General features: G+C 39.2%; 1 protein-coding gene across 2 annotated transcripts in view; it reads right to left on the bottom strand.

Moving 5' to 3' along the window:
• Positions 1–25979, bottom strand: part of HTR2A (5-hydroxytryptamine receptor 2A) — a 74848-nt gene extending 48869 nt beyond the window's left edge. Inside the window, exons 1-3 of one of the 2 annotated variants that reach the window (XM_019630381.1) lie at positions 25321–25979; positions 24138–24879; positions 20953–21153 (exon numbers count right to left, since the gene is read on the bottom strand). In XM_019630381.1, the coding sequence (XP_019485926.1) occupies positions 20953–21153; positions 24138–24549 (613 nt within the window). In that variant the 5' untranslated portion in view covers positions 24550–24879; positions 25321–25979. Of the gene's footprint in view, positions 1–20952; positions 21154–24137 lie in introns of both variants that reach the window. The other variant, XM_019630380.1, reaches the window with a different exon arrangement.
• Positions 25980–26369: the final 390 nt, after the last annotated feature.

Here is a 26369-nt window from a genome sequence, read left to right on the forward strand (position 1 = left end):
GGTCAGTGAGTGTGCGACATGAAAGAAAGTAAAACACCTCATGGTCTCAAAAGATAGCACAAGATGAAGCAATGGCACAAAATATACTGAGAGAAAAGAAGTGTAGAAGAGATATTAGGCTTAAGTTTTGGCACCAGGAATGCCAACCAACTGCCATACAAAACAATTCTGGCTCCACCAGCCTGAGATGCAGACTGAAACCAGTCCTGTTATCACATGGGGCACACCTAGAGTGGTGCTGTCCAATGGAACTTTCTTTGGTGATGGAAGTGTCCTATATTTGTGCTGTCCTCTGTGGTAGCTGCCAGCCATATGTGTCTATTGAACACTGAAAATATGGTAGTTGACTGAGGAACTGCATTTAATTTTTATTTTAGTCTGTTTAAACTTTAAATAACAATATGCATGTCTAGTGACTACTTTATAAGTGGCTGAGGACCATTTGATTCCAGGGAGAAAGATTTTGGGATCATTTTCTTAGAGTGTACACACACACACACACACACACACACACACACACACACACACACACCCCTGATGTGTGGGATGCTGATCAGCATTTTTCACTGATTGGAAGGCATACAGACACCAGAGTTGAAGTGCTCCTAAAAGTTATTAGCAGTAATGTTTGGATGTTCAGAACCAAGTGAGCTTTTCTGGGCTCTCTCTAGCCATCTCACGTGGCATTTTTCCTGTCTTTCTCTCACATGCTTCATTATTTTGAAGTTCTGCTAACTTTATTTTGCCCACATTCTGGGAATCCTAAGAGGATTTATTTGTGAGAGTTTTCTAAATTGCTTTACAGATTAAAATTCTATATAAAGTGTTTATTATTATGGGCAGCCCTGACTTGGAGAGATTAGACTTCTGACAATTCACATTTATAGGCTTCAGAGAAATGCATCTGTGTGAGGCTGGCTCAAACAGACATGGTTGGATCAGGTGATATGCTTCCTGACCTGCTTACCTAAAAAGCTGACCCATCCTTCAGCCTTAGCTTGGTCTCACAGTTCCTCCCTTCTCTGCCTCCTTCCTATTCCTAAGGTCTCTCAACTCCTAGGCAGAGCTAGCCTAGACCTGCCTTGAGACCGTAGGGTAGCGAGAGGTGGAGAAAAGGAAGTGTTGCACGCTGTTAGTAATGGACTTGAAGTCAGAAGACCTGCGTTGGAATCCCAATCCTGCCTTGTTAGTTATGCAATCCTGACTAAGTACTTAGTCTCTTTGAGTCTTCGTTCTCTCATTTAACCAATTTATTGAGCACCGACTATGGGCTAGGCATTGTGTTTGGGGCTGGAGATTCATCAGTGAACTAGACTACATACCACTATCTTCATGGAACTTACATTTCAGTGGGGGAAGCTGAAGATAAAACATAAGTGAATATGTTACACAATGGAAAGTAATAAATAAAATAAGCTAGGGAGAAAAAGCAGGGTAAAATGGATGGGCCGTGGATGGGAGAGCATGTGATAACTTATGAGGGGTGCAGGGTAGGTCTCACTAAGAAATAAACATTTGAGTAAAGGCTTGAAGGAAACAAGGCAATAGTTTGGGGAAGAGCTTTCCAAGTAGTATAGGTTCGAGTTCAGAAACAGAAAAAGAGGAACAGGAAAATGAAAACTAGCTGACCCTGGCCTGGAACTGAGAACGATGACCACAGCTATTCTTAAAATGCTTCCTCTATGCCAGGCATAGAGTCGGCATAAAGCATCTAGCATGTATTGCATCTGTCATATCTAAAATACTTTATGCATACTTCATATCTACAAGCTGGAGCCAACTGACCTTCATCCTGGAAAATGAAATCTAACCCCAACCACCTGAGAAATGATTAGTCTCAGGGAAGGGACCATTTTCATTGGAATCTGTCTTGTCCCATGACTTACCATTTATGAGTTTATGTCAACATCATAACAGAGCATTGCACATATGTGAGCGTGCAGTGTAGTATAAAATGGGGAGGAGACCATTCTCCAGGGAACTCAGAGTTGTTGTTCCTCCAGAGTATTTTTTCGAGGATATTTGAATATTGAACAGCCTTGGATGATAGACACAGTGTCTCCATCGGGAGCAGAGGGCAGGTTGCTTACTACTCATCATAAAGGATTCAGGTTTGTTGAACTCAGATTCCTTTCCTGTGATGCAGTCCACTGTGTGTGTAGTTGTTACAGAGCCATGTGGCATCACCCTGTTGGAATTAGGGCTCAGGCAACCAGTGCAAGAAAATGATAATACTCTGGCTATTGTTATTACAGGGAATCTCTGATCTGAGACGCTCATGTCATCTGCCAGCATCTATGAAACGGTGGCAGGCTCACTTGTAAGCTTTCCAAGTCAAGTCAAATCTAAGACCCACCCTTCAATCTTTGCATCTAGTATTTGAATGAATTACAGATTTTGTTAGAACAGGAGAATAAAAAAAATTTTTTAAATGGTGATAAACCTTATGAACAAGTTACTGAAGATTTTTCTAAAATCTAAATTTTAATTTATTTTTTGTCCTGTTTGAAGTACAAAATACCCAGATTATAAAGGAAAGAATAAAAAGGATAGTTCATCAATTGTCCCAGCACTGCTGCAAAGGGATGGTCAGTCCTTAAGTAGCTGGTCTCCTGAGGCAATAGGAAACCTAGATCATAAATTTGTGAATTTAACAGACTATCAATGGGAATTCTGTTTCTGTTTTCACACACTGTTTCTTTTCATCTCTCTCAAGCTATGGGGATGTCTTTTCCCTAGAGAGGTCAGACTTCAGGAAGCACAGAACATTTGAATAATCTGTAAGTTTAGCACTCTTGTATGTGCAAAGCTGCCAGAGCTGGGTCAGAGAGTCAAGCTGAATGAAATTACTGAAGGCTGCTGTGCGGCTGGAAATGCAATCTGAGGGTGAAATGGAGGCAAAACTTTGACAGCTTGGAGTTGAGATTTAACATTTGTACCAGGCCTTTCAGGGTGAAGACATTGCCGAGAACAAAAAACTATTCATGTATTTGGAGGAATCAATCATATGACCAAAAGCAAAACCCTAAAGGAGGGAACTAGCACCCTCAAAGATGTATAATTATTATACCTAGTTCTTTGAGAGACCCTACTCATAGGCAGTTATATCTTAAATTCCCTCTATTTAACTGAATTTTCATCTTGTCCTTTATAAAGCATTTTTATTATTTTCAAGCACTTGCCCAAGGAAGTCTAGAGTGTCTATTTCATCCTTACATCATCCAAAAATGCTTTTTAAACTACACCTACATTCACTAGCTACTAAAATATTACCATTTATAAAGATGAAAAAAAGTTATTCATGGCTATATTAACATTGCCACATTGAAAAAAATCACTATTTATTAATTATTTTCAAGTAAGAAATTTAGGAAAACAACTTGTTTCAGATCTTTACTTTTTATTCCCAGATTGTTCAATAATATAAGTCGTGGTGATAAAGTAACTTTAAGGAATCCAAAGGAAGTAAAAAAGAAAACTAGATTAAAGGAATAAAAAGAGATTGAAGTAGATATACCAAAAAGCACAAGCAACAGAAAAAAAAACCAAAAAAACAGATAAATTGGATTTCACCAAAATTAAACTTTTGTACATCAAAGGACATTATCAAGAAAATTAAAACGACAAACTGTAGAATGGGAGAAAATGTTTGCAAAGTTTTTTCATAGCTGAAAGTTTTAATATCCAGAATATATAAAGAACTCCTAAATGCAATGATGACAACAACAATCACCAAAAACAAATCCCAATTAAATAATGGGCAAAGGACTTGCATAGACATTTTTCAAAGAAGATATATGAAGGCCAATAAGCACAGGAAATTACTTTAGTCATTAGGGAAATGCAAATAAAATGCACCGTGAGATACTACTTCACACCTACTAGGATGGCTGTAATAAAAAACAGAAAATAAACAAGCTTTGCTGATGAGAAATGGAACCCTCATACATTGCTGATGGGAATGTAAAGTGGTACAGTTCCTGTGAAAAACAGTTTGGCAGTTCCTAAAAAAGCTAAACATAGAATTGCCATCTGACCCAGCAATTCCACTCCTAGGTAAATAAAAGCACTGAAAACGGGACTAGAACAAATCCTTGTAAGCCAATGTTCATTAAAGATGGAAACAACCAATGTGTCAATCAACAGACAAATCAATAAACAAAATATACATACAATGGACTATTATTTAGTTATAGCAGTTTTGACACATGCTGTAATACAGATGAACTTTGAAAACACGCTAAGTGAAGTGAACCAGACACAAAAGAAAATACAAAATTCCATTTACATAAAACATCTAGAATGGACAAATTCATAGACAGAGTAGATTAGAGGTTACCAAGGGCTGGAGTACAAGGAAATGGAGAGTAATTGCTTAATGGTAAGAATTTCTGTTTGGGGTGATAAGTTTAGAAATAGAGAGTGGTGATGAGTGCACAAGATTGTAAATGTAATACCACTGAGTTGTATACTTAAAAATAGTTAAAATGGAAAATTTGTTGTTTTACCACAATAAAAAATTTTTAAAACACATGTATTTATTTGTGATTAAAAAAAATGCAACATCTAAATTGGTCAACTAAAAGTATTTTTAAACAGAAAAAAGTGAAGATATCATTGGGACCAAAGTAAATATATTTTGAGATAGTTATAGGCAAATGAAACTAAAAGGACAAAAATAGACTACTGTAGGGATAGAACAGAATAAATCATATCAAATTCCAAATTACTGTTTTGAATATGCTACTTTATTAATTAAAACTAGAAACAGAATTGGGAGAATGACTAATAGATTATTGCATTATACCAACACAAGGGAATAACTTGCAGCCATTAAAATCATAATTATAAAGCCCATATGGAAAAATGGAAACTGACAATTAGTTTAGGAATTAGGTACTCCAAGCTCCTCATGCTAATACAAGGTTATATGGAAGTATCAGAATATACAATAGCACGAATGATATTATCTTTGCTGAAATAACATTGTATGTGGAGAACAAAGCATACAAACAAAAACAGTTTTAGGATTAAAATATTTCTAATGCTGTTGCTTTATTCAATTTTTTTAATTGAATAATTTAAAAAATCTCTATCAGTAATTACCTATTGTACAAAGTAACTTTGGAGATTTGAGGTAGATTCCCTTTATCCTGGAGCTGTATCAATTCAACTTTATTCTGAAGACTTATGTCTACATTGGGCTAAAATTAATGACAGTAGAACTAAAGCAGTGGTTTAAAGATAAATTAAATTCCAACTGTGTTTTTCTTAAGAGCTCACTAAATATCCTCATTTCATACCAAGGCTTCAGGGTTCAAGTCATATATCTATAGGATGATGCAGTGGACAAATAGCTTAGAAATTTGGTAGTCCAAATGCCTCATTTTACAAGCGAGGAAACTAACATACACAGCTCAGATGCTGATAAAAGCCAGACAGCCCAGGTTGCCTGGGTCTTAATACCCTCCTGTTCATCCTGCCAGAGCAAAGATATAATTCAAAATGCTGTTAATTTATACTAAATGAACTAAACCCATCATCCCTTTTTTCCTCCATCTCAACTTTTAGGATATTTTACATTGTGAGAATTATTTCAACTTACCAGTAATAGGACTTTAGTACGTGCAAGAAGCTTAATGTGGAAAAAGCTTCCAAAAGAACTATGAATACAACCTGATTCAGATTTCTTTTTCTAGCCTTGTGAAAAATCTGTGAAGAGCCCATAAACTGAACAGGTCAATTTTGACCTAAAACAAAAAACAAAAACAAGAAAGGAAATCAATAAAAAAAATGCCTGCCTTCTTTTTGATTGCTATCTACTAAATTTTTCTTGGAGCTGAGGTTGGATTAAAAGAGGATTCCTGGTCCATTGGTCCTCTCTGGTTTAATTCTATTGTTGTGTTATTTCAGGCTGCTGAGTCACTGATTGGGTTACTGCATTTAACCATTATAGAAACAGAAACAAGCAAATCATCCTGCAAATAGACTACTTAGCATTGCTTTTTCTACAGGGTCTATGATTTACTTTCTTCACCCAAGACCCAGCCCTATTTCAAAATAATTACAAAGTGTTAGGAAACCCTCCACGTGGACAAAACAGACAGGAGTTGCAGGTTACACCACACGTTTTGGTCAAGTCAGTAAGAGGTTTCAGTGCTCTTCTCTGTATTTTGATACCCAACTTGTTTTGAGCCTGATTTTGAAGGTCAAATGGACACATAGAAATGGAATTCCTTGCTACCAGAACAAAAGCATCTTTGTTCAGAGGTTTGCTGAAAATTTGGGGTATTGAGACCTAACAGTAGAAAACAGAATCATAGAAAGCTGGAAAGGATTATCAAAATCTAATTTAATTCTAGATAAATCTCCCATAAGACATGATTTCTCTAAACTATTTCAAAAGGGTCCAGGAAAATTACTGTAGCAGTATGTTTAATTTTTCCTCTAACATCTGGTAATGTGTTAATGATGGGCAGTGATATCTTTAAAATATGGCTCTTTGAGATGTGAGAAGGTACGTTAGTACCTTGACAAATTTGGAATGAAAATTACTCTTAAATTTAGATTTTACATCAAAGATAATGTTAGAAGAGATTATAAAGAATCAAGACCTTTGCACCTGCTTGAGGAAATTGGTTCGAGCTCATTAATGGTCAATTTTGAAAGCATTTATTGAGTGCCTTCTGTGGTGGTGGTGAGGAACTGAAAGACAAATAAGACAAGGTACCACCCTGCCCTCCAGGGATGACAAATCTGGTATGCTCTATTGTATGGTTTGATAGCTCTGTACACTTCCAGTGGAGGGGTGCTTACATGATTCCTTGCAAATAAGTGTGCGTGCAATGTATAAATCTGAAATTTAAAAAAAGCATATATGCAATACAATCCTTGAGAATATACATTAAAAATCTATCCAAATTCTAAACTGATAGTTCAGGCAGTGCTTCTTGGAGCATACCAATTCCTGGGCTTCCCACCAATTCCTACTGAACCAGATTATCTGGAAATGGTCCCTAGGAATATACATTTCCCAGTAATTCTAATGCACTTCCACTGTTTCCTTACAGAGAGTCATCCTTTACAGAGACACTGTAGGTTCTCGTCCAATGGTGAAATGGTCTTCAGTTATGGGTTATTATTTTTACGTCTGTTTCACATTGTTTCAGAAACTGATCTGAGCATGGTTGCTCTTATGGGTGATTAGAGAAATGTTTCACTTTCACAGGTCAGTCTCATTCTCTGAGCCTTTCATTCACTTGCCTTTAACACTCTTACAAATGGTTTAGCCAAACATGAAGGAAACACCTCAAAGCAGGCAGCTGAGCCAGGGTTGGCTAAGACAGTTCCCTGAGGGGAGGGCTGGTGGCGGGGGCTCTGAAGGCCGCAGCCAGAACCTAAGTTCTCCATCCCCTGAGGAACATTTCCTGTTAACACCATTCCTGTAACTGCTTTCACTTTTATGAGAAATGTAAACAGTCAAAAATGAAACCTCATTAATATAATGAAAATATTTCTTGCTTGAATTAATAAGGTTCTCTCCTGCTGAGTTGAAAGCACTAAGTTATGAAAAAGGCAGAAGTGTGACTGTTAGCATTGGCCTGAAGTTAGAACGTGAATTTCTCATGGTATATGTCTTTCATTCTTAACTTCTGTGTATGACTAACCTTGCCATACATGTTCCCATGGAAACAGACATTAGATCTGTGAAAATACTGGAAAAGCTACTATAGAGATGTTTATCCAAACTTTCATTTGCTGTACTTTGCCAGGTGAGGTCCCATATGCAAAAAAGTGGGCACAGGTAGGTGTATTACTTTAAAGGTGACTTGCCATGGGGTGGGGGTGGAGGGCATGAGGAAACTACTAGGGCCTCTCAGAAAACTCTGTTCCTCTCCCTCCCTTTATTTCTTATCCCTCTTTTTCTTCCTCTCTCCTTTCTTTTCTCATCCATTCATTTTATTCATTCACTCAATCAACTAACATAATTGAGCTCCCATCTATGGTTAAACACACATACACACTTTTTTCTCCAATATGGGTCAGACTCTTCAATAGGTGGCCAAAGAAGACAAACTAAGCGACAGGGATACTGCCTTCAAGTATGTATCTAGGGAGCCTGTCTGTTAAAACAGATAGAACGATATTATAGAAGGTTGGTGTCTGCATCATGAGCATCTAGCACATAATGGCTCAATATACATCTAAGAATGATGATGCCCAAATAGAATGATTAGAGCCAAAATAGAATGCTGGTGCATGTGTATAGGAAGGTGTTGGGGAGCTAGGGTAGCTGGGAAACATAAAAGGAGCCGATTCTTGTCCTTTAAGTAGAAAAACCACAGGTATACGGTTTATAGTACATCATGGGCATTTACCAGGGGTTCAGGAGCCAGTGACTAAAATGGAAATAGATACAATAACCAGTGGGCCAAACACAATAAATGGGGATCAACTTTCTTCCAAACAGGCTTGAATATCTTTCATGAAACAAAATTTTAATAAGCAACAGCCCTTACCTAACAGATGAGTTAACCACTACATTAGAGAAGTAAAGAGCACCCCTGATTGGACAGGCCTTTGGTTTCTATATCAGTTGGGTGGTTTCTGAAGTTCTGATAGCAAATGTATAAACTGGGTGGTTTCCTTGAATAAAATAAACAGTGGGAATTAACTCAGTCATGTTTTAACCCTTTGAGTGTAGCCTGTAAATGTGGTCACTTATGTACACCTTTACAATGGTTCATTTGGGAGTTAAAAAGGAATAGGAATATGAAAAGTGGGAAAATGTAGGAGACAAATTAATTCATATTTTTAAAGATGTTTTAAAAACTTAGATAAGGGCAAGCATAAACAACTGTTAACATAAGGTTCTTATGGACGCATTCTAATAGGAATTGAGCAAGAAAGTTCTACCTACCTTCACACTCCAACAGTCCTAACACCAGAAATCAAGTCCTAATTTTAAAAATGAGAACTATGAGGACAGATTAGAAACTAAATTTAGGAAGATATTTTAAAGTGCTGGTATATTTCATGTTTTTTTTTGGCTCCTTGTGGGTAAAACAAAACACTGTCACCCTCAACCAAACAAGAGCCCAGAATTCAGGGGAAGGTCAGGAAATACCACCTTCTGGAGTTAAAACCAAGAAGGATTATAATAAAATGGATGAAACTGTTTATCTGCAGGAATCTTTATGGAAGTGACCGTCTAGAAGAAAGGTTTGGAAATGTTTCTGCTAAAAACATAACTCTGTTCATCCAAGATTCCAAGGTGCCTCTCTCAAAGCCAGCAGCATCTATAACATGATTAATGTGAGTACTAATCTTAGAACTGTAATGTTATGTATAATAGATTATTTTGATGACTGAGATGAAATATTGAAAAAGAGTCCGAGAGCTAAGAAATCTTCGGCTTTATTTCAGGACTGTCCAGGGAAAGATGCTCTTATTCTAGACAACTGGTCTTGCTTATTTAGAGACAATATTCGTTAGAGTAGAATAGGGCAATTCATCAGTGTTGTGGTTATAAAAATGTCCTTTAAAGAAGTTGATAAATCTTTTGTTTATCAAGCTATATCATACTGTTTTTCTCCCACATTATTCTCTCTTCTTGGAAAATTCTCTCCTATTCTCTATTTTCCCAACTTCTGTTCATCTTTCAAGGTTCAACTCAAACATCTCTCTCTTCATACAACCTTCCCTCATCCCCAACTCTGCTGATTTCTTTGCATTTTTATTATAATGGCAAATACTGTTTTCTGTTATAGCTAGTCCCTCTCCACTAGACTGTAAGCTTCTTGCTGTATACTGTATTTTAATTTATGTTAAGAACAGTGTGAAAATGTATGCATCAAATCCTCTGCTAAATTGCTTGTACCTTCATTCAATCCTCACCGTGTCCGTCACATGTTTGTACTGCCCTTGGCCCACTGTGGAGCCACACTAGTTTCATGTTGCTATTTCTATGGCCTTCTGAGAGGATTGCCCTACCAGGAAGGAATGTCTCTTGTAGGTGAATGGATTCAGGAAACTGGGTATATATTCCCTATGTATTAAATAAGTCAGTTTATTGGAATTTGATATGTGAAAAGGTAATATATGGAAAGGTTATGGAGGAGCCCAAAGAGGGCAAGTACCTAATCCTTGGAGAGAAGGGCGAAGTGGAGAAGGCTTCCTGGAGGAGGTGATGCCAAAAGAAAAGTAGAAATTATCTGTCCTTTGATTCTAAATGATAAAGAGCTTCCCAGACAAGAAAAAGCTAAAGGAGTTCATCACCACCAAACCAGTATTCCAAGGAATGTTAGAGGGACTTCTTTAAGACAAAAAAAATAAATAAATAAAATTATGAATAATAAAGTAGCAATAGCTACATATCTATCAACAATTACTTTAAGTGTAAATGGATTAAATACTCCAATCAAAAAACATAGGGTGGCTGAATAGATAAGAAAACAAGACCCTTACATATGCTGCCTACAAGAGACTCACTTTAGATCAAAAGATACATACAGACTGAAAGTAAAGGGATGGAAAAAGATATTTCATGAAAATGGAAATGAAAAAAAAAAGTGCTGGGGTAGCAATACTTACACCAGACAAAATAGACTTTAAAACAAGAGACAAAGAAGGACCTACTAATCCCACATCTGGATATTTATCCAAAGAACCCAAAAAGTTACTTTGAGGGGATGTGTGCATCCATATGTTTATTGCAGTATTATTTACAGTGGACAAGATATAAGGAAACCTAGGTGTCCCAGAATGGATGAATGGATAAAGCAGAGGTGGTACATATATACAGTGGAATGTTACTCAGCCATAAAAAAAGAATGAAATCTTGCCATTTGCAACAGCATGGATGGACCTAAAGGATATTGTGCTGAGTGAAGTGAGTCAAACAGAGAAGACAAATGCCAAATGATTTCACTTATATGTGGAATCTAAAGAACAAAACAAAACAAAATTAAACTCATAGATACAGAGAACATTTCGATAGTTGCCAGATTGGAGGGGGTTTGAGGGGTGGGTTAAAAAGGGAGAGGGATTAAGAAGTACAAACTGTAAGTAAATTACAAAATAGTCACAGAGATGTAAAGTATAGCATAAGAAATAATATTGTAATAACTGTGTATGGTGTCAGATGGGTACTAGATTTATCAGAGTGATCACTCATAAGTTATATAAATGTCTGATCACTATGTTGTACACCTGAAATTAGTACAATATTGTATGCCAACTATAATTGAAAAAATTTTTTAAATCATTTAAAAAAGTAGAAATTAGCCAGGCAAGAAGATGGGAATACATTTGAAGCAGAAGATGCAAAAACAAAGGTGAAATGACAAGAATTAGGGCAACTTATTGTAGCTGAAGAATAAAATGTGAGGCAAAGTATGGTAGGAGATGAAATAGAGGTGTGGGCAGGGACCATATTTAGAGGGGCCTTGTCTCTCATTTAAGGACCTGTAATCTACTGGCAGCCAAGTCATCCAAGGGTTTCCAACAGGACAGTAACTTAGTTAAACCTATGTGTGATATGGTTGACTTCAGTGACAATGTGGAGAATGACAGCAAAAAGCCTGTAGACAGGAAAATGTTTACAGTAGCACAGGAGAGAGATGGTGAGGGTTGGATGGAAAGGGGAGAGTGGTGTATGAAATAGCTAGCAAGTAAAAACCAAAGGACTAGTCAAGTGCTTGGATGTGGAGGTGAGGAAAGGGAGGAATCAACCCTGGGTGTCTAGTGACTGAGTAGGTATTAATGCCACATTCTAAACTAGAGATTTCAGGAGGAGAAATGACAGATAATGAGTACAGCTTCTGACCTGATAAGATGGAGTTTCCTGTGGGACTTCTGGTGAGAAGTGTTCATCAGATAGTAGGATGTAGGCGTCTGAAGCGTTGTGGGGGGAACACAGTGGGCCAGAATATAGATTGGTCAGCTCACCAGTGTTCTTCTAATAGCTGAACCCATGGAAATGGAACTAACTTAGCCAAAGCAGGGAGAATAAAAATTGAGAAGGTGGAGAGTGGATCGCTAATGAATACTACCATTTAAAGAATAAAATACTGTGATTTTAAGGAAAAGGAGTCTGCAAATCAACAGAGAAAGATTGGAGAGGGAGGCAAGGAGCCAAGGAAGGTGACAGTTTTTCTTTTTGGTGTATCAAGATAATATACAAGCACATATGCCTGTACTACCTTACTCCTAAAATTCTATTTAATGATTAAAAAAAGGTAAAACACATTGGTCAGAATAAATTATAACAATCTATGAAAAGAAAAAGGGTCTCATCTCAGTAGTACATCACAAATGATGGAGGGATCTTTGGAAGACAGGCAACAGATGGGACCTGGTTTAGAGAGAAACAGAACTTGACAAAGGGGCCAAAACAAATACAAGAAAGAAACTTCAGCAAAGGTCAGTAGGGTTTGGAGGGAACAGCTTGAAATGCAAATACAGAGTCACAGGATATACAAGCAGAAGAGGGCTGAGGGGCATTCTCAAGGGGACGAAATCTGAGGGAGCTTTGCTTGGCAATACCCCTTCCTCTCCTGCTTATGCTCTCCGATGACCAGTAACAGTGAGGTTCAAGGTCAGCACAGTGATGGGGGTGCTGGTCTGGAGAAGGAGGGAGGGATGAAGGGCAACTTCATTTTGTATTCTCTATTATATGAGCTGTTGACTCTCTCACATGGAGAATGTATTCATGTATTACCTGAGTCTATTGTTAAAATAGAAATTAAGTCTTTTGGATTTGATTGGAAATCAGGAAGGTTTTGGTGACCTTGAGAAGAACAGTAAAACAAAAGGAGGTCAGAGCCAGATGGTGCTTTGAGGCCTGAATGAGAGGCGATAAAATGGAGGAAACAAGCTTAGAATCTTTAGGGGGAATTAACATACACTGAAAAGAGATGGGTGGGGAGGAGTCAAAGAAGACTTGGAAAAGGTTGGGAGTAGAGACAAAGCAAAGAAGAACATGAGTATACGTGGAATCCCATTTGGAAATTGGACATTGAAAATGGAAAGTAGAAGTAGAAAAAGAAGGGGGATTGTGCGTGATGCTCTTTTGTTAGAGAAGGGGATAAGGTCATCTGCTTAGAGAATGGCAATCTGAGATTGAAAAGGGGACTCACATAGGAAAAAGATTTGAAAAAAATTCACTAGTGACAAACCAAAGGATTGATAGCAACGAGGACAGTCCAGGCGAGGCTGGAAGCCAGTAATGCGGTGCCGTCCAGTTCACACACAGTGTGTGACTTTCTCCAGCAGCTCTTGGTTACATGAGTGCAACAGCAGTAAATGCCCACTATCAGAATGATCCGGGGTTGGGCTTTTGTTAGGCCAAGGAAGGAGCAGGTACAAAGACATGAAGGGTGCTGGCAATAACCAATTGATCAGATGGTCTGCCACAGCTCCTGACTTAGTGAAATTTCCTACCTTCTGGTCTGGAATGGAGGGATCGATTTGGAGAAAAGGGAAGCTTCCACAGCCTGCACGTTCCTGACACAGCCCAACGGCAGAGGGTGGGCAGGAGAGGGAAGTCTATGGATGCTAGTCCTCTGCTTTAAATGGCCGGAAGCAACAAGTGTCCAAGTCCTGTTCTTCCTCTGCTTCCTCCTCCTGGTTAAAAGAATGATGAACCAAAGAGCAAAGCAACTCATAGTCCATGAGGCAGGCCAAATCAACAGACTGACAAAGGATAGAGCATTTCTTCTTCATCACTGGGTCATTTCTTCATTTTTCTCACCAGTTTCCAGTGGCCATGGAGAGTGTGTGCTCCTAACTGCTGTTATATTGAGCATGGTGTCCCATAGCTATGGCTAGAGTCTGCCATGCAGAGAGAAGTCAGCTGTCACTCTGGCAGGCTCTGAGCTGCCTGGGCCATTACACAGCCTCTTATCCACAGGCGAGCATCCTGAAGGACAATAAGGACACATCCTCCAAGAGTATAGCCTTTCTGTGACGTTATGTTCCTAAATATGAGAAGAGCTGGTCAGGCAGGGGGGATTTCCCTAAATTCTCCTGCATGTGTGAGCAGAAAGGAAAAGGGTTGCCTCACTCAAAGGACACGAGAAGGCGGTGGGCGGAGTGAATAGCGGCCCGGCAGAGCCTTTGTTTCAGGGCAGTGACAGCATGGCTGGTCACTTGGCAGCTCTCTGGTGCTGCAATACTCTCGAGAAGGACAGAAGCCTCTCTCCATGTGGCTGTGAGTATCCCCGCTCCTGGACAACGGCCTGCTCACCTGCAGGTGGGATGCTGCCAGAGCTCCCTCCTGGACCTCTGGGTATGACAACACAGTGTGGCAGGGGCAAAAAAAAAAAAAAAAAAAAAAGAGGGGAGGAAATTTCCTTTCACTCAGGACAGAAAATGCGAAGACAGACAAACTGAGGGGATGTTGAGTTGGACTGTCTTCACAAANGCTCTCTGGTGCTGCAATACTCTCGAGAAGGACAGAAGCCTCTCTCCATGTGGCTGTGAGTATCCCCGCTCCTGGACAACGGCCTGCTCACCTGCCACTTTCATTATGAAAGATACCTTAAATGGACTAAATAGTTAACCCAAATATTTTGAAAAAAAAAAAAAAAAAGAGAAGAGAGGGGAGGAAATTTCCTTTCACTCAGGACAGAAAATGCGAAGACAGACAAACTGAGGGGATGTTGAGTTGGACTGTCTTCACAAAATTCCTTCTGTATCCTGGTATGTATGATCTCCAAGCAGTGGGACAGAGAACGGGTAGCAGCCCAGTTCCTGCCTGTCCTGGTTGCTTGATGAGTCTCTGAAACCCACACCTTAGGCTGACTCCTGGCTGTAAGGGAGGTGGGCATAAACCTGTGGGGTTTCAGAAGCGAGAGTCCCAAGTGGGCTCCTCGTATACTTTGTTTCAGGTAGTGGAGCTGGGACTGTGCCTCAGCAGAAGGGCCATTTGAACATCATCTGGCTCTGAGTCCACTTTATTCAGCTCATTTATTTTGTATTTTTTGAAGTAATTTTATTTCAGACGATACGGTAGGATAGAAAAATTCGACATATATATTTAACTATCATTCCTCATGGACCTAAATGCGCATGTGATTTTTTTTAACCCTAAGTGTTAAAATTTTCAGTACTTCTATTTGTTGATGTATATTCACTTTATTCCATATTGAATTTGAGGCTGCTTACAAGCACATACCAAAAGAAGGGAAAAACAGGATTAAAAAAAAGTACACAGCTATGCCAGCCAAAAGATTTAAAAAGTTGGTTTAGAAAGTTACATGAAATTCCAATAAAAAAGGCAATTTTTTTTTTCCTGGAACTAGATAAAAGCTGATAGAAGCTGAGTTTCTAAAACATAAAGAAGCAAATGAAAATGGTCAGAAAAATTGTGAAAATAAAGAACAATGAGGGAATACTAAGTGATAGATCTAAGAGATAATAAAAGCCATAATTATATATCCTCAATTGAAAGTATGCTATAGGTGAATGACTCAACTGATCAATAGAACAGAAAAAAATAAAAAATAAGCCGAGGTATATATGGGAACTCAGTATATGATAAAGGTGGCATATCAAACAAAATGGGGAAATAAATGATATTGGTATAAAGAGGTTTGTAGAAAAAATTAAATCACAGATTAAATTCTAACTGGTTTAAAGACTTAAACATAGGAAACAAAACCATAAACGTAATGGATGAAAATATGGAAGAATTCCTTTTTAACTTTGCAGTGGGAAAGGTGGTTTTAATAATGATTCAAAATTCAGAAGCCATATAGGAGAAAGGCTATTTATAAAGTGTTTATAAAAATAAAAATCTATGTGGAAAAAACCTCCATGAACAATGTCAAGTGACAAATAACACATTGGGAATACACAGACAAGGTGTGAAAACACTGAAAAAAGCTAATCCCCCTAATTTATGTTAGAAAAAAAAACAAAGAGCTTTACAGAAAAAGAGTTCAAATAATGTTGTAAACTTATGACACTTATGACACTAACACTATATTTATTCAATTAATCATTAAAACAACCTCATGTAATAGGTACTATTACTATCATTGGTTATTCATCAGGAACCCAAGGTGCAGAGAGGTTAAGTACAATAACTTGCCCAAGGTCACACAGCTTATAAGGGACAGGACCAAGTAACTCCAGGCTTTTTGCTTATAACTGTCAAGTTCTACAACAAAATCTCTGAGCAACAACAACAGAAAACGAAATATAAATTTCCTCATAAACATGAAAAGATACTCAAAATCCTATATAAAAAGCTACAAACTAAAACTACAGTGAGATACATCATTTTCACTGTCCACCAAAGCTTCTTTATATATCTGCCCTATCTAGGTAAGAAGGTGAGTTTTGACTCGCTTGAAGGCCAGAGGTTGGACCCAGTGACTTAAGCATTCAGTTTAGGATTTATGCACGGTTGTCACAGTGTGGGAAGGTAAAGGCCCTGGATAAATGTGACACAGTTTGCCTGTTTTTCTATTATATGAACATATGTGGTCATGCTTATCCTTGAGGGGAAAAAAAAATCTTTCTATTTAGACCCATGATACTTAAAAATTACCCCATGAGCTCCAAACAATATATTTCTGAAATGAAATAAGTGCAAGAAAATTTAAATTGGTGTCTTTGTTTGCCTGTCAAAATATGACAATATGAAAATAGTAATTTTTTCTTTTTTTATCTGATCTATATCTTTACTTGCTAAAGACGGTTGGGAAACAAATAACTTCTATGTTCTTTTCTCATACGGCATTAATAAGGCAATCACTGTGAGAAAGCATTATGCTTGCTTTATGTATTGTAGTAAAGTCACGGTTCCCTCTGTTCATGGGAACTGGGTTGATGAAGGGTAAGTGAAATCCACATAGAATCTTGGGATCATTCTTAATCTAATATTTCAGTCTTTTCTGTCATTACCTCTTTACTCAGAGAAGCTCACAAATAGAAAATGCAACTGATTTGTAATTATATTCCTTTTCCTCAGAATTAGATGGAAGCCTTGGCAAAAGTAAAGTGACCAAGCTAGTAGCAGTAAGCAGTGAGAAAGGAGCAAAATTCAGAAATAACTAGTGCAAGGAAACTGGAGTAATCTATGAAGTGGTTACCAAGGTAGCCATTTGTTGTATCCTAGCCAACTTTGAAGGTCAGCCACTTCCTCCATGAAGCCTTCTTTCCCACCATGCAGATGTAACTGTTTCATCCTTGATCATCCAATATACTTTATCATCATCATCATCATCACGTGTGTGACAAAACTATACAGAAGTATGTCAGGGGAAAGAAAACAGTCCTGCCATTCTTCCCGATTTCACCTTCTTGACAACTGTGAAGTCTTTCAACAGTTTCTCAGTGCTAATACATATTTATCTCCATATATTATTAGTATTGTTATTTTACCAGAATGGGCTCAGACCATGCATATCACCCCAAAACTTAATTTTTGCACTTAACATCATGTACATTCTTCCAGTTAAATATCAAATAACTCCAAGGCAATATTTTTAACAGCTATAAAATAGTCTGTAATTTAGATAAAAACAATGTACCCAATATAACTCAACCTTTCCACTTTTCTGCTATTCCCCAAAATGCTCTATTAAAGACTCTTATATGTGCTTTTATTTTTCTGTAGAACAGGTTCTCTCAAGTGGGACTGGTAGATCAAATTTTAATAACTTTTGCCAGATTGTCCAAAAACAAGCAACTCATACACAAACAGGTTATGAGAGGACATAGGGCACCAATCCCAAACCGCACTGGGTGTTTTCACTCATTTTAATTTTGCCAATCAGATAGGTAAAAAATGGTATTGCGTTATTATTTTAAATTACATTTCCATGACTTAAAGAGGCTGAATGTTTTTTCATAACCTTTATTGTCTGTTTCAAGTTAAGTTTCTGTGAATTGCCAGTTCATATACTTTCTTTATTTCCCTATTGGATTGTTTGTCTTTTCATTTTTTATCAAAATGTAGGTGTTCTTTGTATGTTACGGAGATCAATCATCAGTCTGTTACTCATATACTGAAATATTTTTCTGAAATATTTTACTGAAAAATATGTAACTGAAATATGTTTCTTTTGACTTTGCTTATATTGATTTTATCCATATGAAACTTACAATTTCTCATATAGTCAGCTATGTCTATATGTTTCTTTATGAGTTCTGCATTTTTTTGCTTTGAAAAGATCAGTTGCACCACCAGATTATTTTCAAATTATGGAAAAATCTAAAACCTATGAATTGGGACTCATGGTGAAGGATGAAATAAAACAACTTAGTGGGATTACTATTTATTTTAGATATATTAATAGAGATCAGTGTAATGATGACTATTTGGGATAGGATTATAATCATGAAAGGAATGGAAAAGCCAAATAAAAATTCAAATTGACTGGGATGTGGTGAAGGCAATGAAGAAGACATTGTACAAGTTGGCACACATGAAATGGAGGAAAAAAGATGAACTCTTACAAAGAAAAATATACAGTGAATCTAAAATAAGATGAGAGGAATAAAATAGATTATGTCCATTGTCACAGCAAAGCAGAAAGGTTGAATTTCATGATCAAAAGGCAAAGCCTGCCAGATTTTGCTTTAAAAAACTCCATCTGTAAGTTATTGTGAAAATATACATAAAAACAAAGGAATAGAGATATAAAAAAATGAAGAGGTTAGGAAAGACCCACTAGAGAGATTCAAACCAAGAGGAGGAACTATGTTAATATTAGTATCAAATAAAGCAGATGCACGGCCCCAGACTTTGTCTCAGGGGATTAGTGCTAACACAGCAGTCAGGATTTCAGGAATTAAAATTCTGGAGTGAAGGGGAGAGCAAAAAGGTGGGGTAATAGTGTGAGCTGCCTTTCTCTTCAAGGCATTTACCAATTTCTTAGACAGACAGACAGGCTGAGTAGGAGTTAGCAGCAGTCTTACAGTGCTGAGGGGACAAAAATTGTAGTTCTGAGTTCTTCAACATGGAGAGCACCCCAGGCTTCCATCTTAGGTTGTGAAGAGAATATATCCTGGGCATAAGGGTAAACTAAAAAACAGATCAGTATTTACAAAATCCAGCCTAAAATAAACTCAGTCCCTGACCGGATTAAGGGGACCTATTGTAACTGCCTGCTAAAGCCAACGGATTCTTCTCTGAAGAAAAAGAACACCAACACAGTACCCACAATTTTTTTTACATAGTGTTCAGTATTCAATTGAAAAAAAAAAAAAAAGACCAGGCATACTAACGGACAGAACCAAGAGAAAAAAGACCCCAGGAAATTGCAATCCCCAGGTAACTCACATATCCAGATGCCTTTCACTAATTATACATATATAGTAGATAAAAACATGGAGAATTATTTCAGAGAACTGGAATCTATAAAAAGAATCAAGTGGGAATTCTAAAACCAATTATAGCTCCCTCTTTGCCAGTCTATCTCAGTGGTCCTCAACCCTAGCTGTACCTTAGGATCACCCGGCCCTACTGTGGACCTATTACGCTCCCCAGGGGTTCTTATGCACAGCCAGGATTGAGAATCACTATTCCTTTATTCTTTTGCTCCCAGTAGAATGAGTCCAAGACTGCACAGGCTCAGATACCACAAGCATTTTGGGGAGCAAAAACTATTTCCTAAGGAAGGAGGTGCATTCAGATGTAAGTGCAGGGCTTAGCACTGGACGCTTAGAGTACTAGCCCTGCTAGTTGGAGGCGACCCAGCAAGCCACAGATTCTCTCTCTGCTTCCGTCACCCATCAGATAAGCACAAGATCTTTTGTCTCTGGCAGACAGTAACGTGAAGTTGAAAATGGAAAATAGATAAGACTTTTCAAAATGCTGAAAATCATACAAATATAATTTGTGAGTGTTCCCATCACAATCAAACAAAATCTTTGCTGTGCTAAGGTGGGTCTTGCACAGGCCATTTCTCTTTCTGAACCCCAATTTCCTCACCTATAGAATGGAGCTACCTATTCTGCAGATTACATCTTAAGCAGCAAGGCAAACAATGGGAACTGAAACCTAAGATATTATATTGTATTTGCTATTATTAATTTGCATTTTTATTACAAAGCTGTGGGTAGGCTCTCTTGATGTCAAGCCTGCCATCAAATCTTGTAGTCTCTCAGGGTAGTAGATACCGACACCCACGTGGCCATAAGCAGGTGCAGCGTTTCTGCCTGCAAAGCTTTTCAACTTCAAAACAAATCCCAGGGAATTTTTGGTTATAGACTAAACCTTCTGAGGTGACAAATGCAATTGACTTAACTGCCTGGAAGCTGCCCCTTTAGCTTCCATTACCTGGGCTTTCCTGGTTGTTAGGTGTGTGACAGAAGATCAATACTGGCTACAGGTGAATGTGTGTAATCAACTTAAGCAAAGCGTGTTGAAATCCTCTCGTGTGTGGTGTCATAAAAGGAGCAAGGGTTACAGAGCACTGGGCAGGCTACAGTGCCCTGCTCCATAAGCAACTCCTGCCACCTTCCTCTGTCCTCGCCTTCTCCCTCTGAGTTACAGTGCCTGGTACCTTCTCTAGCCCCCAGAAGTTTTGCATTCTTCAGTATAGGGCTCTGTATTCTTATGCTGGCCACAAGTCCAGTGATTATAAACACTCAGGTTTCTGGAAAACTCAAGATTCAGTGTAGTGAATTTGAAAGTGTGAGATGGGGAAAAAGTTTTTGGAAGTGGCTACAGCACAGTTATTCCTGATTTTGACTCTGTTGGTGTATGCATTCTCGCCTGTGCAATGCACTACAAATTTATGTTGTCAGCCAGTGACACAAATGGATTTTTTTTCCTAGAGCAAATCTGATAATTACTACGTTGTTACAGATCTTGCAACAAGCAAAACAATAGATTCAGGATGTCAGGTTTCAGTGCAACAAAACAGAGCAACTCTCCTTGGAAGGCATGAACTGTCATCTCAAATGGGACCCTGAAATATTGTTCCCACTTACCTACTGAAATGGTCCAAACAGCAATTATTTTCAGAAATGCCTTTGTTCTGGAGTTGAAGCGACTGTGATGGATGGGGTTCTGGATGGCGACATAGCGGTCCAGCGAAATGGCGCAGAGGTGCATGATGGAGGCCGTGGAGAAGAGCACATCCAGGTAAATCCAGACTGCGCAGAGCTTGCTGGGCAGAGGCCACCGGTAACCTGCAATGCAGAAGCTGAGTGTCAGTACGTGGCCTTTTGCTGCCTCTGGCATGTGGATTACGCCCTGATGCCACGGTTTGCACCCTGGGGAAAGGTGCAGGTGGTAGCAAAGGGCAACATAAGATATTTTTCAATATTTCAAAAAAGCCTGATAGCAACTATGGTTAAGTACAATAAGATTTCACTGGCTGATGAACACAGGTTTAAAATTTTCTTTTGACTGGTATTATGTCAGTGTGTTGCCCTAACTCAGGCTCTCTTTAGGGTTTCTCTCACTCTGTTCTGCCTAACAAAACCCATGTTTTTTTGTTTGTTTGTTTGCTTTTTTAATTACTTAGGTCATAGGTTATAACTTATTTTGGGCTCCTCTACTGAAGCACCTCACAGTGTACTGTTGTTACTTCTTCACGTAATTCTCACACATTGTAGCTTCCCTGAGGTTAGGCCCCCTCCCTTAGTCATTCCTGTAACTGCTCAGTCTTACCCTGTGATGGCATTTAGTAGTCTCTCAATGCTATTGGTGTGAATGTATAAATGATTAAAAATCCAGATTGGGAATATGTCTTTACTTGTAAAAATGAAAAATAATTACCTAATAATGCTTTGGGGGTTAAACTCAAATTTGGGGTATGTAGGGGGGAAAAGTGAAGACAATAGTGAGGAAAAACATGGTGTTCTTGAGAGTTGTTTCAGGGAGGCAGTTCTCATACTTTAGCAAGTAGCAGAATCTCCCTGGCACCTTCTTAAAACGGGGCTGCTGGACCGCACCTCTGGGGTTTCTGATTCTGTCAATCTGCAGGGAGGCAGGAAAATTTGCATTTCTAAAGAGTTCCCAGGCAGTGCTAATGCTGCTGGGACCCCACTTTGGCAACTGTTGTTTAGGGTAGTGGTTCTTACTTCCTGGTGGCACATTAGAATCCGCTGGAGAGCTTTGCAGAAGTCCTGATGGCCAGGAGGATGGGCGGAAGTGGGTCCTCCACACTGAGTGTTTTAAAGCTCTCCACATGATTCCACTGGGAGAACCCCTGAAAGAGGTCACCTGTTATATTAGGAAGATAGGACATGCCTTATGGACATAAGCATAGTGTCCTGTTTTGGGTTTTGTTTTGAGGGGGATCAAATGGTTACATAAACCTTAACTAGTTTTGATAGCAGTATAAGCAATGGTGTTAGATCTGTGTGCATGTGAGAAGTTAAATTATAAAGACCACCTTTTCTTCACAATATTCAAGACCCATAAAGTTGAACAAACTCTCCATTTGCAAATATATTCTACCAAAATGCCACCACTGGTATTTATGAAAGTAGAAAGGTTGCAGGGTACAAGCCTAATTTGGTGTCTTTCGCTCTCATTATTTGCAAACAGCTGTGCTAAAACTAGAGCCTTTTCCTTAGCAGTGCCTGGGGGGGGAGAAGCCATGATCTGCCTGGTCGGAACTGATGTTGGCTTTTAGAAGCGTTTTTTTTGGAACGAGGCAGCCGCAGGCCTTAGTCTGGGTTTCCGCAGTGGGGATAAGGAAGGGGCATTTCCTCACCCTGCGGAGTCTGGGAGGACCAGCCCAGGGAAGGGCTCACTCAGGTCAGGAACCGGCTGCACGCAAGCGGCCAGCCGCCGCCAGGGGGCGCGTTTGTGCCCGGAGCCGGAGGGGCCGGGCAGGTCTCAGCTTCCTAACCCAGCTGGCAGATGCCTGCCCGGCCACCTGCCGCTCGGGGTCATCCCTAGCCTCCCTCCGCGGTTTTGGTTCCCAGACCGGACCTTGTGAGAGTCATCCCCCACTCCTCGAGTTTGCCTTTGAGCAGGGTAGGGGTTTAGGAAGCGAGGACCTCTCCAGAATGTCTGGGAAATGACAGGCCAATTTAATGAAATCATCTGGGTGTGACATTTGAGTTGGTAAGTGTGGGGGTGTGGGGAAGGGCTGGTTTTGCAGTGAGCAATATTGACCCTCTGTAAACTGGCACCTGTTTTCCATTGCTCACCTACCTCCTTCCCACTCCTCAGGGCAGGACTGATTTTTTTTAGCCCCTAAGTCTTGGCCAGAAAACCCCCCTTTTAATGATAGTGCTCGTAACCTGTTTCTAGCTCTGGGTGATTGCTGATGTGTCTGTGTCAGCAGTCTCAATATTCATATTCTCTCTCCTCTCTCTCTGGAGAAATCTGGCCATATTACTCATAATTTGGAAAGAATATCACATTCTGCTCCCAGCTGAAGCCGCTGCAGTGTTTGCTGACTTGCTGAGAGGACTGACGCTTTCAAACTCTGTTGAGAAGAAAGCAAGATGAATTTCTTCCCATTTGTTTCCCACCCTCCTCCACACCAGTCTGGAGGATTTTATGCATATGAATTTTTAAAGAGCTGAGGGTATAATTCAGAGGCCCACTTCCAAATTAGCTTCTCTGGGCAGGGAACAATTAAAACTGGAGTAATTCATTTATTCTAATGGGGACTCAGCATATTTCAACATTAAACCCACTTGGACCATTAATGTTCTCTCTACAAATGTTCCAAGGTAATCGGGAAGGTTTTACCACTCCATTAGAAGTGCGGAAAACTGTGTGACAAAGATAAAACAGTTCTGTCCTGAAGGCTGTAATATTTGTGAATATTAAGGAGTGAAAATAAACTGGATTCAGAATGACAGACAAATTATTGCTTTATGACTGTATTGGGACATTTATAATCATTTCTACATAAAATGTGCATGTTTTAAAGCACAACACTATATAACTATCTTTACATAAAATTACATGTTTCAAAGCACAAAACTCTCCAGTGAACACAGATAATAGGTTGCCTGTTTTTTTTTTTAATATGTGAAACCTCATTTTAAGAGTAAAGTTTAAGTAACTAGAGTTACACGGTAGACCCTTGTCTATTAGCAAAGCCTTGTGTTTACTTTGTCCCCTGAGCCCCCGCTCATCTGCTAATGACATGCACATGCTGTTTATCACCAGTGGGTATAGCTGGGAAACTAATGCCACTCACCATACAGGATGGTTAACATGGACACAGGCATGACAAGGAAACCCAGCAGCATATCGGCTATGGCAAGTGACATCAGGAAATAGTTGGTGGCGTTCTGCAGCTTTTTCTCTAGGGACACTGCCATGATGACGAGTATGTTTCCAGCAATGGTTAGGATAATCACTACAGCTGTCAACAAAGCAGACCAGTTTTTTTCCTGGAGATGAAGTAAGGAGAAGCATGGTGGTGAGAGGCAGCCCTCACAGGAAAGGTTGGTTCGATTTTCAGAGTCCACTGTCCAGTTAAATGCATCCGAAGCGTTAGTTTCTCCAGAGTTAAAGTTGTTATTGTAGAGCCTTGTGTTATCATTTAGTTGCATTAAGGAGTTCGTGCTTGAGCTCAAAGAAGTGTTTTCTTCACACAGAATATCCATTTCTAAGTCAGAACTTGTAACAGGTGAAGTGTAGAAAAACTAACAAGTTAATAGGCTCTGCTCACCATCCATCTTTCTGTCCCCACACTCCGTCACACAGAAGCTGGTGTACCTGCTGGGCTCCTTTGGTTGGCTTTTATTCCTCCCATTATTACAATAGTAGTTGAAGAACTGCAATGGCTCTTTGTATTTCCTTCCGTCACAATTTTAGCAGTCTTCTATTTGGTTTCATTTTTTTTTTTTTTGCTCCAAAGCAAGGTCAAAAAGACAGAATGAACTTTTAGCATAGAGGTTTCAAAGTTTTGAGCATTTGGGGAGAAAAATGTGATCCTGGCCAAAAAAAGAAAAGTTTTGTAACTACCAGGAATCTCCTTTAGTTCTGTCTCTTTTGTTGGTTATGCTGATCACACTAGGTTAGCCACAGCTGTATTAAAACAGCATGCAGTCCAAAACAGCAGGGCTGAATGCCTTCTACATTAAGAAAGTCAATTAAAAATACATCCAGTGTTAATCCCATAGTAATTGGATGTACTTTGGGTTATAATTCTCAGTCAGTTTTAGGCTGAACTGCCACAGCTGCTGTCTGGAATTTCAGCTTGTATTATGTTGCTTAGTTAATAAAAGGGGGAAAAAAAAAGTCTTAAGCAAAGATTAACAACTTTCCACACTAGAAATTCATTGTGAAATGATGACATTTTGGCCAAGCCTGATTTCAGGCCAGAAAGAAAATTACACAGCAATAAAATATAGTATGAGTATATGAGAACTTACATTTGTCTTCAGGGTCCTTACATCAGACACACTGCTGTTCTGACACTCGCCGCATCTCTCATAATAACTAAGCTTGTGTAGAGTCCCTTCTCCTTGAGCTTCCACCAGCATAATATGATAGTAATTTGATTTCTGTTTTGCTGACTTCAAAAACTGCATGTAAGGGTCAAGCCAGTTCCAGCATTGCGAAGTCCGCGTTGGCTTTCTCTGCCCCCGCTCAGCTGGGTTACTCCCTCCCTGGGCGGCTTGCCTCAGCGAGGCACACATTTAGAATCATTCACAAACCCCTCTCAAAGTCACACAAAAGAAATCGCGCAGCAAAGTAGGAAGAGCCGCCGGCACGGAGGGTCGCGTGGTTTCCACGGGAATGGACTCGCTCTCAGGCTGTCTCGTTCACGTCGTCAGACCTCCCTCTATCTGTGTGTCATAAACTGCAAGGTGGCAACCGCCAGGAGGGTGGATCGAATAGGCTGGATTTTTTGTTGTTGTTTTCTGTTTTTTCTTTTTTGCTCCATGTTAACGCCGGGAAGTTTTTCTTTGTTTTCAAAAGAGAGATCCTGGATAATTCGCATTTTGTACAGATTCTTAAGGCAGGTAAGCTGCACTGGGATATTTATTAGGGTGAAGAGAGAACATGAGAGAGGCTAGAGAATGGTATATCCAGGGAGAGTGCTCCCTGTAAGCAAGGTGCTTCCTTCCCAAGCCCACATTCTTGTTCTTTTTTTTTTCTATTTTTTTTTATTATTAGTTTCAGGTGTACAGAACAATGCAATAGTTATCCTTTTCACCCCTCACAAAGTAACAACCCCCCTCCCCCCATCCACTGCCCTCCCTATAAGCCCACATTCTTATGCCTGAAGTGGGATTAGTGACGTTTCGGTGGCTTGAGCTCAGGGTGGTCAAGCAGATCTTGGCCAATAACTCTGAAACTATTAGGACTGTTTTCATTTATTATTAAATACATATACTGTTCAACTAGCTTATTTTCTTCGGCAGAAATATACCACATAGAAGTGATTCAGAACCTCCCATGTAGAAGGGAATAAGTT

Source organism: Hipposideros armiger, unplaced genomic scaffold (assembly GCF_001890085.2).
Source record: "Hipposideros armiger isolate ML-2016 unplaced genomic scaffold, ASM189008v1 scaffold_906, whole genome shotgun sequence".
NCBI classification, from domain to species: Eukaryota; Metazoa; Chordata; class Mammalia; order Chiroptera; family Hipposideridae; genus Hipposideros; species Hipposideros armiger.